Source organism: Chelonoidis abingdonii, chromosome 16 (genome assembly GCF_003597395.2).
Source record: "Chelonoidis abingdonii isolate Lonesome George chromosome 16, CheloAbing_2.0, whole genome shotgun sequence".
NCBI classification, from domain to species: Eukaryota; Metazoa; Chordata; order Testudines; family Testudinidae; genus Chelonoidis; species Chelonoidis abingdonii.
This window is the reverse complement of record NC_133784.1, coordinates 1984804-2001445: the sequence shown is the minus strand read 5'-3', so window position 1 is coordinate 2001445 and position 16642 is coordinate 1984804. Positions and strand designations below refer to the sequence as shown.

Here is a 16642-nt window from a genome sequence, read left to right as displayed (position 1 = left end):
GCAGCCACTGTGAATCATCCCACACCCGCAAAACTATGCGGTCCCACCAGTCTGTGCTTGTTTCCCGGGCCCAAAATCGGCGTTCAATGGCTAGAATCTGCCCCATTACCAGCAGGATCTCCAAAGCGCAGGGGCCCGCGGGTTTGAGAGAATTCTGTGTCCATCACTCTTGTCGCCGCTCTGCCATAGCCGCCTCCTCCTCGCCTGGCTTTGCAGGTCCCAGTTCAGCATAGACTGCACAAGTGTTTACAATGTCCACGAATGCGGTCTTGATCTGAGCAGGGTCCATGCTTGCTATACTATGGTGTTTGCACAGTTCACCCAGGAAAAAAGGCGTGAAACGGTTGTCCGCTGCTTTCACGGAGGGAGGGGTGAGGCTGTACCCAGAACCACCCGTGACAATGTTTTTCGCCCCATCAGGCACTGGATCTCAACCCAGAATTCCAAGGGGTGGAGGAGACTGCGGGAACTATGGGATAGCTATGGAATAGCTACCCACAGTGCAACGCTCCGGAAATCGACACTAGCCTTGGTACATGGACGCACACCACCGAATTAATGTGCTTAGTGTGGCCGCATGCACTTGACTTTATACAATCCATTTTACAAAACCAGTTTATGTAAAATCGGAATAATCCCGTAGTGTAGACATACCCCTAGATGCATGGTATTGGCCTGTAAATGTGTGATAGTGTCCGAAAGCTAGCGGTACTATGCAGCAGAGGCAGGAGCTGGAAGTGAGGTTCACTTCCTTAATATGTTTAATGTTTTTTCTAACCTTAGCTGTTCATGACTCTACAGCTCTAATATTAGCAACCTGCAGTGGGTTTAGGGTGTTTGGTTGATGTGATACAGTTGAGGAATATGCTGGGAAGGCACCAATTTCATCTTACTCCATATAGCACCTGATTATGCCATAATTCCTGCCCTGTAGCCAAGAGCTCGACTCTTGCTTCTCCATTAGCCTCTGATGTCTAGGAGGGAGGAATACTGGATCTGCACACAAATTAGGGTCCCCTCCATCATCCCACCCAACTGGCAGGAGTCTTCCTGCCTCCAGGCTACCTGGCTAAATTAAGAGATAATTTTGGACAGAGCTCAAAGTCAACTGAAATGGAACACAGTATTATGTCTACGCTACCACTCATGATGGCAAAACTTATGTCACTTGGAGGTGTGAACAAGATAAATTTCGCCAGCGTAAGCGGCAGTATGTGCAGTGTTATGTTAGCGGGAGGCGCTCTCCCACCAGCACAGAGCAGCTACACAGGTGATCTTGCAGTGGCGCAGCTGCATAGGTACAGCTGTGCCACTTTAAGCTTGCTAGTGTAGACATGGTCTGAGTAACGTTTTGTTTTTTGAATGATCCATTTCTGGACATTAAGATTGCAAATAAAACCTTGCAATGCAACCTGATGCAGTGGTGCCTTCTTAGGTTTACAGACAGCCTAAAACAATAGTTCTAAGAAAGGTCTGAAGGACCCAACTCCAGTTTCTGTGTTAATTCTGAAACCTTAATTGTTAATTTGGCTACTGATCTTTTCAACAGAAACATTCACCTAATGTGCTTCTGTGTGGTATGATATTAACAGAAATTAGAGAAGAGGAAAAACCTATTAGACTATTTGATCCATCCACTGGGATCAATGAAAGATTGTTCCCTATAATCTGTTTTCCAGAGCTTTGTCCAATATAGATTTAGATGTCACAAGCAATTTAATTTCTACTCTTTCTCTTGGGAGACAATTCCACAGCTTAACACATCCCCAGAAAAGACTAAGGTTTCAAGTGAAGAAGCTGCCACAGCAGTAGATACAAAATAGAAATGTCTTGGCATTTTTTATGAGACATGGACCTGGGCTGCAAAATTGGGCTACAAATCCCACCTACATGACGAAACATTTGGATCTGAGACTTTGTTTTGCTACATTTAGAGTTGGAGGGCTGGTGCAATGTTTGGGTATGGATCTAAACCCCCACAAAGCTTGGGCATTTTCTACTTGAAGGTTTTATTTCCAGCCCATCTCTCTCTCTTTTTATTTAAGAAGAAAATTTCTAATAGCAACAATTTATTAGCACATAAAGTTTTCAAACCCAGGTGCTAGAATTAGACACCTGAATAAGAGTGGCCTGAGTTTAGAAGTGCTGAGCATGCACAAATTCCACTAACGTCAACGGGAGCAGCAGCTCTCAGAATCAGAGCACTTTTGCCTAGGGATTCAGGACCCTATCTTTAGGCACTGACAACATTGGCCATGGTTTCTAGAACCTCTTCAAAGTTTTCCCATGAGACTGCACTAGGCTTTTGACCAGCACTTTGCGTAAGACACAGACCATACTGAGAAGAAAAAGCCTGGGAATTCAGATAATGGCCTACAATGAATGGGCATTCACTGACTCCAGTGCCGCTGACTTGGCTTCAAAGCCTGGCTTTTGCTAAAACCATGACGTGCTACTAAGTTTACTAGCAGGGAAATCCAAAGAGTTGGAAATGGGCCTGTGAAAAAAGTGACTTAAAAGCTTTCTGACAGGCCAACAAATTAAAGACTATTGTCACTGGGGCAGGGCCAGGCTCTCCTGGAGACCATCCAGGAGTTTGAAGTCACTGAGAGACTCACGAGTACGTCAGCTAGAGTACATTGCCATATCATCTTGGTCACCCTGCGGGAACCTTTCCTTCAACCCTTTGCTACCCAGTTGTGCTTTTAAGACAGTGTCTTTTCCTTTTAGTAATAGGAATCTGGCGCAATTCTGCTGCAGTTTCCTATTTACTTAGAAAGACACCTGCAGTGAAAGGAAACTGGACAGGCCGGGACATTCCGGATGGATTATAGAGTTTTTCCATCTTTGGGTTACCTGTTCTAAGCTAGCTCCCTCTCAACAGTGATGTGGACAAATTGGAGAGCATCCAGAGGAGGGCAACAAAAATGATCAAGGGACTGGGTCACATGACTTCCAAGGAGAGGCTGAGGGAACTGGGCTTATTTAGTCTTCAGAAGAGAAGAGTGAGGGGGGATTTGATAGCTGCTTTCAACTATCTGAAAGGGGGTTCCAAAAAGGATGGAGCCCGGCTGTTCTTAGTGGTAGCAGATGTCAGAACAAGGAGCAATGGTCTCAAGTTGCAGTGGGGGAGGTTTAGGTTAGATATTAGGAAACACTCTTTCACTAGGAGGTGGTGAAGCACTGGAATGGGTCACCTAGGGAGGTGGTGGAATCTCCATCCTTAGAGGTTTTTAAGGCCCATCTTGACAAAGCCCTGGCTGAGATGATTTAGTTGGGGATTGGTCCTGCTTTGAGCAGGGGTTTGTACTAGATGACCTCCTGAGGTCTCTTCCAACCCTGATATTCTATGATTCTATGACTGGAGCAGGTGAGCCCCATCCAGCTGGGCTGGGCTACACCTGGGCCTGCAAAGGGTTACTAGTAGGCAGCTAGGAAGAAAGGACTGAGGAAGGCTGAGCCTGGTCAGCAGAGGCTACACTGGAGTGGAGCTAACTCCTCTGGCAAGTCCCTGGAGCCAGGAGCTGAAGGATGTAACCCTGCAGCTCCAAGAGGGGAGCAGAGCTGGAAGAGATAGGAAAGTTGCCAGGAGCCGGAGAGCCAGAGACCCCTGGGAGGATAGTCCTGAAGCCTGGTATTGACTTAAGACTGCGTTCTGGTTGTTTCTTAACAATGGTTAAGAAAGAATAAACCTCCTTGACTGGGATTGGCCATGGCAGCACATGTGAGGACATGGGCTGCAGTGTCTCTTCCCATCCCCCAGTGACACGGGTGCTAAGGCTTTATAAATGACAGAACAGAGTGGCCGGGTGAATTGATATTAGGACCAGGAATTCCTATGTTTCTAATCCCAGCTCCACCTACTGCGAAACCACAGGATAATTGCTCAACAACCCCTTGTGCCTTAGTTTACTCATCTGTACAATGAGGCTGACCCCAACCTACTTACCCAGGGGAGCTGGGGGGTTCATTGAGGTGTCCGGCACTTTGAATATGGGAAGGGGTATAATTATTATTATTACTGTAAAACACCTGAGTTACTACCGCACACGTTTTCAGTTGCTTTTTAACACTCCCTACCTCAGCCATCACTACATTTTTTAAAACAACAACATGCTGTATTAGAAATGAGGCTGGGCCTCTCTTGGTCTGTTCTGTTCACAGGTCCGCACGCACTCACAGAAGGTTTCCTTCCACAGCTTCTGGGTTTCCTCTTTCCTGCTCTCAGGAGCTAGTTCAAGAGTTCATTTTAATCCTTTCAGGGAAAGGGTGAACTCTGCTCCCTTGGTATCCTGCTGTTAATTGATTTATCTTGTTAGACTGACCTCACATTTGGTAAAGCAACCCCCATCCTTTCATTTATTTATACCTGTTCCTGTATTTTTCACTTCATACATCTGATGAAGTGGGTTCTCGCCCACAAAAGCTTATGACCAAATACATCTGTTAGTCTCTAAGGTGCCACAAGGACTCCTCGTTGTTTATGCTCGGTAAAGGGGAAGTGAAGAGGAAGAATATCACTTAACCTGCTCTGCTCTTCCTGTGGCTTCGCTCCAGGAAAATTCTTAGCAAGTTCTTGTTTGTTTATCAGTTCCAAGAGATTTTAATGCTGAGGAAAGTTGCTAGACTGATAGCCCTGGGCGACTACAGGACCCCACTTATCACAGCACTGCCAGTGACTGTGCACGCTTTCCTATCTCAACCTAGTGCTGGAAAGCCTGACAGACTACCTCTTGCAGGAAGAGAGCCCAACATGAAAGCATCTGCTCCTGCACTAATTGGACTGAGACCCTCAGCTTGTTTCATTTGAGGCCAGACAGCTGTCAGATGGCAGACAGAACGTGTCACCAATCTGGGCAAAATCTGGTGAGTATGCATAAATCCCCTTCATGCCCCCCCCCCGCCCCATTCTCCAGCTACCAGACCTGGGGGAGAGCTCAAGACTTCTGCCTTGCAGCAGAGTGGTGGGGTAGCAGCTTCTGCCCAGCTGGGCAGGAGCAGGGCTGAAGCCCCAAGCCCTGTGAGGCACCACATGCTGGGCTGAAACCTTGAGCTCTGGCAGGTGTGCTCCAGCTCTCGCTGAAGATTGTCGTATGCAGCTTGGAGGGTCAGTAAGTTTGGCCACCTCTGCTCTAGTGTTGTTAAATAGTTTCCATGCAGCTTGCAGGCATTTCACTGCTGTGACTGTTCTTTTTCATTTTCATTTACCTAGCTTCCTCATTTATGTTTAGTTCCCTTTTTTGAAGCAAAATGCTACTGTGGTGGTGAGTTTTGTTTGGGTTATTTTTTGTTTGTTTTTGATATCCATCCTCCCCCCCGCCCCCGAAATTATATCACATTTAATTATATTATGGTTGCTATTACTGAGCAGTTCAGCTATGTTCATCTCTTGGACCAGATCCTGTATGGCACTTGAGACTAAATCCAAAAAGTTGCCTTCCCCCCTTGAGGGTTCCAGGACTAGCTGCTCCAAGAAACAATTCCCTGACTATCACTTACAAAACTCATTTCTCCTGTGATGAGCAGAAAAGACAAGTCTATAACGGCTATTAGTAAATTGGTCCATGTCCTGTGTGAGCGTAGACACCGCATTACCTAGGCTGACGACAACAGTCCTCACGCAGATATTCCACAATGCCCAACACTGACCGCTCTGGTCATAATTGTGAACTCCACTGCCCAGGGGTCACAGACGCACTCAGTCTTCCTCAACCCTTTAAAGCTCCATGAATGTTTGAAATTGGCATACACACTAACCTGTGTGTGTTAAATGAGGGAGGCTATTAAGTAGTCGAGACTTTGTTTAAAAAAGTTTTATAAAAGCCAGTATTAGGTTACTGTGCAGGACTCTGTGTGCTTCATGAACTATTTCTACTGCATGCCCAAGGCAAAAAGGTATCAGTTTCATTTACAACATGGTACCACTTTACTATACAAAGCTCTCAAGTGCCTTCCAGCATCCCTACTCTTCCCTGTCATCCCTGAGAACTGCTCCCTATTGTGTTAGCAGGCATTGACTCAAGGGAAGTGACATAAAAAAGGCAGATAAAAAAAAATGTACAGTAGAAAGTGTCCAGCTGTTTCCTCCCAAATGACAACATGAGAGAGCTGGTACGTCACTTCCTGATGCAGGCAGAGTCCCATTGAATCCTTCTTCCTGTTTAATTCTTATGAAATGGGAAGTGGCTTTTAGGAAGACAATGACATAATCCAAGGGCTCGTAATTTTTCTAGTTGTGTATTTTAATCCATTACCAGATGCTTTAACCAGTAGCCAGACTGTCTTCCAATGTAAGGGCCAGAGACAGCAGATTTGAGTTCTATTACCAGCTATTCCACTGAGTCACTGAGCTTGAGGAGTTAGTCTTTTTCTCTTCAATTGCCCCATCTGTAAGAGAAGCACAGTATAGACCTAGCTCCCAGCAGGATGCTGCTTCACACATGGACCATTACACAGTTCCTTTGAAGTCAGGGAGGCTGATACAGGCGCAGGACTCGCTTGTGGAGGGTAGCTTACAGGACTCAAGTGTTTGTACAGCACCGTTAAGTGTAGGTAACATTTTCAGAAGTGCCTATGTGCCTTAGAAGCCTAAAGCCTTTTCTATATGTGTAAGATGCACCCATTTAACTTAAAATTTTAAGCAACTAACTGGAGGGGCCATGAGTCTCCCACTTTTTGAAAGAGGATGGGCCTGGCCCATCCACTTTTCACCATGGGCCCTGCCCCTTCTCTTTCCTCCTGTTCCTCCACCCCCAGGCCTCGTCCCCCCAGCCAGCAGCTGGAGCATGGGCAGCTGTGAGATCCCCCCCACCCAAGAGCAGCCCTCCACTCTTACCATGGACAGGCTGTAACTCTTCAGCCCCGCTGACAGGTCAGAAGGCAGTTTGAGGTAAAAACCACCCAGGCAGCTGTGGAGAGCTACAGACCCTCCACCTGCCTTTGGCAGGGTTCGGGGTGGGGACTGCTTTTGGCCCCCCCACCACCCCCAGACAGGTGAGGTGAGCAGGGCCAGGGAGGCTGGGTCCCTCCCAGCTTTGCCAGGGCCAGGGGAGGGAGGGGGGAGGAAGGGCAGAGGCAGGGAAATGGTTTTGGGAAGGCTCCACTACCCCTGCCTCCAGCAGCTGTCCCACAATGCCCAACACTGACCGCTCTGGTCACAATTGTGAACTCCACTGTCTGGGGGTCACTGGGAGCAGAAGCCTCCCCTCCCCTCCCCCTTTAAAGACCTTTCATGAATTTTTGAAATGCCTTTTCCCGATTGCCCAGTTTTGCGAACATACCTAGTAAATTTCCATGTTTGTGTGCAACTGCCCAGTTGACCATGCCAGCTACACACTCTAGGCACTCTCCAGCCTGGAGGAGACAGGACATATTGGCTCTCTGGGGAGTGCAAGGAGAAGAGGCTGTGCAGGCACAGCTACAGACCAGCCCTAGAAATGTGGATATCTACGAGCAGATTGCACAGGGGTATGCAGGAGAAGGGGTACAAGAAGGATGAGCAGCAATGTCACAGGCAGACCAGAAGCCCAAAGAGGTAGAGAGCCAATCCAGTGCCAAGCCACAGACCTGCTACTTTTACAAAGAGTTGTACGCCATATTTGGTGGAGACCCCACCACCCTGTGGACCACTGTGGATACCTCCGAGGACCCTGGCCATAAATAGCGAGGAGGAGGGACTTGCAACCGGGGGGGGGGGGGGGGATGGTCCAGCTATGCTGAGAGCCATGGCCGGTTTGAGACTCCATGGAAGTCCAGTCAGTCCCAGCAGTCAAGACAGGCAAGTCCAGTGCAGAAGAAGGAGCCTCAGTTAAGTGTGTAAATGTATTTCCCATTACAATGATGTACCAATGGCGCACTCTCAGCCACAGCTGCACTGAGCTCTTTTAACAGCCCTTGTGTTTGGCCGCTCCAACTCAGCAGACAGCCACTCCACCTCCATCCTGCGGGAAGCTTTCCCCCGCCTTTGCCTTACAGATAATATGCAGGAAATAACACACAGCTATAACCATTCAGATATTTTCCTCACAGAGATCCAGCCTGGTGAGTAAACAACACCAGCGTCCCTTCAACCTACCAAAAGCAGATTCAACTGACATTCCGCACCAGCTGAGCCCGTAGTTGAATCTTTCCTTGGTGTTGTTGAGGAGGCTGACGTACAGCTTCATAACCATGGGAGCAAGGGTCAGGCTGGATTCCCCAGGATCGCTACTGGCATTTCAACATTGCCAATGATAAGCCACTGGTCAGGAAATAGTGTCCTTGCTTGCAGCTTTCTGACCAGTCCTGAATTCTTGAAGATACGAGCATCATGCACTTTCCCTGACCAGCCAACATTGATGTTTGTGACATGTCCCCAGTGACCCACCAATGCTTGCCTAACCTCACAAAAGCAGTTCTTTCTGTTGACATACTCTGGGTCAAGGTGGGTTGATGCCAAAATAGGGATGTGCATACCATCTATCACTCCAACTCAGTTTGGGAACCCCACTGCTGTAGATCTACCCACTACACCTTGCACATTCCCAAGAGCCCCAGTCCTTCACAGAAGGAGAAAATTAATCGCCCTGGACATTTCCATGACAGTGGCCCCAGAGTGGATTTTCCAACTCCAGAATGGTTTCTCATTGACTGCTACCAATCCAGCAATACAAGTTTCTACAGTGCGATCACCTCTAGCTTCTCCACTGACATCGCATCTCTTATTCTTGTATCCCTGCACTGGAGGGCTGGGACAAGCTTGGTGCACAGATCCAGGAACACGGCCTTTCACATTCAAAAGTTCTGAAGCCACTTCTCATCATCCCACACCTGAATTACGATATGATCCCACCAGATAGTGCCTGTTTCTGAGACCCAGAAGCAGTGCTCCACCATCTGCTCCGTGAATGTCACCAACCACCTTGAACTGGTTTTTGCTACAGCCCACAGCAATCTGTCCTCCATGAAACTGTCATGTTTCCCGCTGATGTGGTTCTTCTTACAGCTGTGCAAATACTGGAGGATCGTGTATCCTGTGCTTGCAATGCTCATGACAATAGTATAGAGCTGTGCAGGTTCCAGGCCTCTGTCAGAGTTGGCTGGCAGTGAGGAGGGCCACAAGGGATTTTTTTTTTTTTTTGAAATGTGTGAAAGTTATGGGATATGGCTGACACTATGGGATGGAGAAAACTGCATGCTGGGAACTTGACTCCTTGTTCCCAGTTGCCCAGGGTGACTTATTTCTGTCCCACCAGGCACTGCCAAAACTTTCCAAAAGACAGTGCACTGGATGGTGGTGAGTGGAAAACTAGGAATACCTACCCATGATATACTGCACTGTGCATCAACGCAAGCTCTCCCGGCGAGTATATATAGCACCAACGCAAGGAATCAATTATGCATGCGGATGAGTGATATACTAACTGTGGCAGCTCTATGCCAATGTAACTTGCATCAGCCAAAATTTGTAGTGTAGACATGGCCTCAGATCACCCACACCAGCTTAACTAAACGGAGTTGAAATCTCACCTTCAGTTAAACCAGTGCAACTTTCTTGTTTAGACAAGACCTACGTCCCTTTGAAAGCAGGCAGGATTCAGCCTCCTAAATCACTTTTGAAAATGCTACCCCATGTCTAAGACATTGCTAACAATTAACTCAGTTAAAAGCAGGAATGCTTCTTTACATATAAAGGGATATTCCTGTCTGAGAAGCAGCTCTGAATCACTGGCCTTGTGGGGTTTCATGTTTGTTAGCGTCCCCCTAACTCCAGAGCAGATTTGTCTATTTTAGAAAGGGAAAAAAAAAAAAAAAAGCATCCGCTTGCAATTTCCAGCCCTGCAAACTCAACCTGGGGTCTGAAGGTCAGGGTAAGCCCTTTTTAACCCATGAATAACCAGCCACGCACTGCCATACCTGCGCAGCCCCCAGAAGACAGAGGGCAAAATTCAATCCTGCAGCTGGAATTTTGTTAACTACTCCATTGATACATAAGCCAGAAGGGAATCCAGCTACCACTCCTACGTTACCTCTATAGGGCTAACAGGAATAGCAAGGATCTTTGTCACTAAAGCAAGTAGACAGGACTCGGAATGCACAAGGAGAGCAGATGTGGCAAGTAAGTTGGTGAAATTTTAATTTGTCAGTTCTTCAGAAATGCCCACATTTTACAATAATTAGTTTGACCTGTGCAAACTTGTTTGTGACACTGAGCCAACTCCTACCCTCCCCTTCACAAAAGAGGCAATTCAAGATTTGAACATCTGAATAGAAACACTTATTCCCTTACTACATTCAGAGATTATTAATCACATGCAGTGGTTGATAGTCATGTTCAAACAGCTCGGGTGAAGTGGTTACAGCTTCTATTTACAGGAATTCATGCAAGATCTATAGTGTGAATCATATGGAGATCACATAAGGAAATAATTACTCTGGCAAGGAATTATAAATAATATGTGATTCAGATGGCTGGAGTCAGTGGCACTTTTAACTGGTTCAATTGCAGAGAAGGTCTAACCAGTTCTGTCTGATGTCACAGGCATTCTTTTTCTCAGCCTGTGTGCTGTACTGTACCCAAGCACCACAGTCACAGGAAACAAAGAGATGCTGTAAGTGAAAATTTGTACCAATGTGTGTATCCATCACCTTGGGATCTGAGCATAAGCACTCAAGAGAGCACAGAGATGACAGCAGGAGAATACATACCACCACCATACATCTGGTCAGCTGTGGAGGAGAAGGCAGCTGACATAATGGTGAGGCCATGAATTTAAGAATATGGGAAACGATACGAAATACTTGCACTTATCGAGGCCTTGTCTATCCTACAAAGGCTTTGCCGGTAGAGCTGTACCAGAATAGTTATTCTGGCAGTGGAGACATGGTATACACCAACAGATGGAGTTTTTCTTTCAGCAGTGTAACACCACCTCCACAATGACATTAGCTATGCCAACAGAAGCACTCTTCTGTCGACATAGCTGAATCTACACTGGGGGTTTTGCCAGCATAGCTATGTCAGCTAGGGGGATGTGATTTCCCCCCCACTCACACTTCTGACCACCACAGCTATGCCAACAAAACTCTGGTGTAGACCTGGCCTGATATTGGATGCGAATTTGGAAATAGATGGAGAAGATAACTTCCTCTCATCTCCTGTAACAGCAACTGATTCCAAATCTAAGCATGCCAAATAGGCAGAAAGGCCTGTATGGTCCCCAAAAGATACCGGGCAGTTAGGTAAGGATGCATGAGAGCAAGTTCTGTACTTAAGGCAACCTACAGGGAAGAGAAGCTGTGCCCTTTTCTTGCTGTTTTATGGATATATACAGCAAGACTGGCTGTTTTCGTTTTTTTAATATAACAAAAGACATTAGAAATTCTGGTCTTGTCTTCCCTGGATGGCTCTACGGTGACTGGAGAAATAGGGAAATTGCCCTGGAAGGGTCAAGAGGAGAAGAGATTTTAGACAGTTTTATAAAATGTAAGGTCAACTCTAGTTGTGGAAACAGATTCAAAACCAGAAGATTGGCAGGGAGGTGAACAAGGAACAGGTTTTGTTTCCAACTGTAAATGATGCTCTAGTTTTCAGATCTTTCACATATATCCTGTTATAAAGAATAAAAATAAACCCTTCTAGGTAATTTTTTAGGGACCAAGAAGTTATGATTTTATTTATCTAGCACCTTTTGTAAGTTTATATACTGTTTTATTTACAGTTAGTAAAAACGTCTACATTTAGATCACAACACAGCAATACGTTTCAGCCACCTCTGGGGAGGCACACAGCAGCCATATAACAGTCAGTCACAATAACATTACACAGGAATTGGAGAACAACTCTTTATCCAACATGAAGCCATGGAGGAATAAGTAGACAGCGCAATTGCTCAAGTGGGAATCTGACAGGACATCAGGGTTAACACCTCCATTCTTAGAAGCACACACAGGACCTACAACTACTTAGGCTGGGAGCTTTAGCAAGAGTACAGCCCCGAGGGGATGTGGCTGCAGGCTAACTGCTCAGAATGCTTGAACACCAAAGCAAACTATGCCTGGGGCTTTGCCCTGGTTTTTGAGCTGGACCCACAGGTCTACAACTACACTTGCATGCTAAGAAGTGTGATGACTGATTCATCTTCTATAACATAAAATCAACTCTTCCAGGAAAGTCTGCTAAACCAGTGTTGGTTTTGAGAAGAACATGCAAAAAGGGTTATGTAACTAAAACCCAGACAAAGCTAGAGAATTCAAAAGCCTTGTCTAATTGATGTGTTTGTTTCAACCACAGGGCACAGAGGCACCAAGGGAGCCTACTCTACTGCATGCCATCAGCACCTTTAGGCAACACCTCCACATAACAGGGAGAGACATACTGTAGTACTGGTATCTTGGGAGGGTTTGCAGCAACCCCTGTCTGATGTTTCTCCATTTAGCAGTGAGATGTGAAGACAGAAGGTGAAACAGACATGAAAAGGAAACAAGTGTTGAGTCTGCCTTGATAACTTGGCAAATACACGTTTCAAAACACAAAGTCTTAAAATTTACAAGACCAAGGAGCAAAATGCTCACTTGATGCCTCAGCATCTCCTCCTTGGCTAACTCCAGAAACCTACAGCAGTGGTGTCCTGCTCTGCTTCCCACTGGACCAGAGCAAGCACTGCACAATTTACTGAATTTGATCAGGGTTTAATAGGCGAGTTAAGGGACCCCTTGCATGCTGAACTGGAACTCTGCTGAGCAAGTAGGGCAAGTCAACCTTAACAATAAAAGGAAACAAAGAAACAAGAGAACAAAGCAACATCAACACAATCTATTTGGGGTGATGAAAAACTAGCGGGGGGAAAATTACAGTGAAATCTCTGTGACAGTCCACACTTATTAAGCTGTTCCTGTACTAACAGGACTCCTCCTCCATATATAGTGTATGAACTTATCAAGTACAGTTCTCCTCCTCCTCCTTTCATAGGTCACCTCCATTAAACAGTCTCTTTCTATCTTACACTTACATGGCCACCCATTATCATAGTAGCTAAGCATCTTACCATCTTGTGTGTATTTAGCCTCATAACCCCCCTCTGAGGTAGGTCAGTGCTATCATCCCCATTGTGCAGATGGGAAACTGGTACACAGAGAGGTTAAGTGACTTGCTTAAGGTCACACAGGAAATCTGAGGCAAAGCAGGGAACTGACCCTGGATTTCCCAGGTTAGCACTCCACCCACTGGAACAGCATCTGTCCTAAGCAAGCACTAGAGATTAAGTGGTTTCACAGTACTCCAGCAATATATAAGAAAACTATCAACTACAAAATTAGGAGAACTATTTTGGAATATATTCAACTGCACAGACTTTAAAGGGGCTCCTCTAAAAGACACCGTGTCTTGCATATACTAAAAATGCAAATTTTTATACTTCTATGATCTAGGGAGCAGATGGAAAGATATTTCTCCCCACTGGAGTTCAGCTCAAGATGTAGTTAGGGTGAGCAACTTGCAGGGTCCTCTCATTAGAACTGTAAATCTAACAGATTGCAAATGTTTCATTTTGTATATTAGCAAATTCCACTGCAGTGGGGTTTTGAGGCCAGCGGGTGGTTGCTTTTGGCATGGAAAAATGGTTTGTAGAGATTTACTGGGGCACATACAGAAAACAATCCAGCGATATCACTTTACCTATATGCGCTTGAAAACACGGTAAATATCTGTTGAATGATGGGGCAATAAATGACTAACACATTGTCTCTTATAAGAGGATTTGCCCCTGCTACAGCATGCACCATGAATCAGAGGGTAAGCATGTCATCTTGTCTGTACTCACATAGTGCTTAGAAGGGTTTCGCCTTTTCTCCACATCCACCACATTTGCGTCCAGCACGCTGTAGGATAGCATCTTCACACACAAAAACCAGGAAAAGCAAACTGGGCCCAGCTGTATCCTTGTATTATTATTCTTTCAAATCAGCTCCTCACCGTCCAGAGGATTTCCTAGGAAGCTGGGAACCTGTGCCCTGCAGAATAAGAATTTTTTAAATATCCTAAACAAAACAAAAAAAACGGGAGGAAGGGGGCGTGGACCAACTTCCAAAAATCTTTTCCTCCCCTAGATTTCGCCCCCTCTTGGTAGGTTTATTTCCAAGACTTATCTCTCTTTGGGTGGAAATCGCTAATAGTTAGGAGGGAGATGACAACGAACACTGTCCAGATTTTTCCCTCCGCGAAAAAAACGGGGCGGGAAGCAGAGTGTTTTCAACTGCTTCCAAGAGCTGGAATAGATTTCCCCTGGGGAGTGGGAGGTAACACACAGAGTCAGTGTCCAGGTTGCTGTCCTCCACGCGGGGGGAGTGCGACGGGTGTTCTCCAGCTGGCTCGGCCTCCAGGGTTTATTGGGGGCACCGGGGGGGCTCCGCAGCCCCCGGGGAGTTAGCTCCCTTTTGCAGGCTGCCCCCTTGTGTCTGTCTCTCCCCCTGCCTGCCCTGCAGCGGCCGCTCCTTTGTATCTCCTGCGCCCCCGCTCCGTGCAGGCTGCCCCCCGGGCCCCCCAGCAGCAGCAGCTGTAGCCCCCGCTGGAAGGAAGCGCGGCGCGAGCGGGCCAGGGACGGAGCTGCTCCCCGGGGCGCAGCGGCAGGCAGGCGTGCGCGGCTCCCTTCCCCACCGCGCTCCCTCCGGCGGCTCAGCTCCCGGGCTCGCTCGCTCCCTGCCGGGCCGCTGCCACCGAGCGCTCGGCTCTGACTGCGGCCGGAGAGCGGGCCGGGCAGGGAGAGGGGCCGGCGGGCGAGGGGAGGGGCTGGGCAGGAGGGGAGGGGCTGGCCGCTGCCAGGCGGCAGGGGAGGGGTCAGCTTCCCAGGCAGAGATATGGGGGAGGGGTCTGGGGGGGTCGCCCAGCCCGAGCTCCAGCCGGCCAGGGTATAGGATCCTCAGGGACAGCAGGCACAGGGGTCTCCCCAAGGAAGGGGTTTCCCCCCACCCAGCGCTCTAGGCAACCAGCAGTAGAGCCCCCCCACCCCGAGACAGGAGGAGGGCTGGGGTCTCTCCCCCCAGAATGGAAGGTGAGGGTCTCCCCTGCACACACAGGAACCAGGTGTTGGCCAAGACCCCCCCATATGCATTTAAAGTTACTATTATTATTTTTAAATCCTAGTCAAAGCATCAGGGAGAGGCTGGTCCAGCTGTGGATTGGCTGTGTCCTCCCTTGGAGCTGTAGGTGCTCAGATCCCAGGGGACAGGCACAATAGCTATAACCCATAAAGCCGCATAATACCCCTCTGCGGGATGCTAAGCAAAGGGAGACAGAGTAGGGACTAGTACTTAGAGCAGTGGCCTGGAAAGCAGAACTGATGGTTTCTGTTCCCACTTCTGGCCACTGATCCACTGTGTGACCTTGGGTATGTTGCTTCCCCTCTGGGAGCCTCAGTTTACAAAATATGTAAAATTGAAACATTTACCCTCCTCATAAGGCTGCCATGAAATCTCATTATAAGGGCACTGCCTTCTCTCTGTAGTTAATACTGCGGCAGGCTTTCCATTATGAGACTGGAGGGGGCAAAAATAGATCGTGGTGATTTAGCATTACAGTAGTGCAGGGGTTGGCAACCTCTGGCATGCAGCTCACCAGGGTAAGCCCCCTGTCGGGCCGGGCCAGTTTATTTACCTGCTGCGTCGGCAGGTTCAGCCGATCGCGGCTCCCACTGGCCGCAGTTCACCGCTCCAGGCCAATGGGGGAGGCGGGAAGCTGCGGCCAGCACATCCCTTGGCCCGCACTCCTTCCCACAGCCAGGGGGAGCCTGATCAGCCAAACCTGTTGACGCGGCAGGTAAACAAACCGGCCCAGCCCGCCAAGGTGCTTACCCTGGTGAGCTGCGTGCCAAAGGTTGCTAACCCCTGCAGTAGTGCATCAGGGCCACAACTGAGAAAGGACTCCCATTTTGCTAGGCACATAACAAACCCGGACTAAGGGAGCTTACAGTCTAAACAGACAAGGGAAATAGTCTTACGGCCAGGTTTCAGGGGGTGGGGAACGGAGGCCCAAATGGATGAAGAGTAGGATTTTCAACAGCTCTCAGTGGTTCCCTACTGCTTTTAGAAATTTACCCCAGGTGACTTGTCCACAAGTGTCATGTGTGACTTTCAGCAAGCTGAGTATGGACCAACCCTCCCATGTCACAGTCAAGAGCTACAAGTGCAAAATCACCCTTCCTCCTTCAGACAGAATTGTTGCACTGGCCCCAAGCTGACCTGCATAGATCTGATCTATGGTTACAGGAGATAGGACAAAAATTGAGGGAACATCAAGCAAGCCTGTTTCTCCAACTTCCTGAAAACCCATATTGGTTATATTTTTTGTTTGAGGTCTAATATTCCCTTCCCCCAGTCACATTTAAAAGCCAGCCTGCCCTAGAAATTTCAGATTGCTTTTATTCACAAGAGCTTCACAAGATCTAACGCGTATGATTACTTTGAAGACAGTCACCTCAAAAAACGAAGTTATAAATACTCCGGTATCAGAGGGGTAGCCGTGTTAGTCTGAATCTGTAAAAGCAGCAGAGAATCCTGTGGCACCGTATAGACTAACAGACGTTTTGGATCATGAGCTTTCGTGGGTGAATACCCACTTCATCAGATGAATGTAGTGGAAATTTCCAGGGGCAGATATATATATGCTAGC

General features: G+C 47.5%; 1 protein-coding gene across 3 annotated transcripts in view; it reads right to left on the bottom strand.

Moving 5' to 3' along the window:
• Positions 1-14470, bottom strand: part of SH3PXD2A (SH3 and PX domains 2A) — a 395650-nt gene extending 381180 nt beyond the window's left edge. For all 3 annotated transcript variants that reach the window (XM_032786083.2, XM_032786085.2, XM_032786084.2), the window contains exon 1: positions 13800-14470. In XM_032786083.2, the coding sequence (XP_032641974.1) occupies positions 13800-13871 (72 nt within the window). In that variant the 5' untranslated portion in view covers positions 13872-14470. The remainder of the gene's footprint in view (positions 1-13799) is intronic.
• Between the last annotated feature and the right edge of the window lie 2172 nt (positions 14471-16642).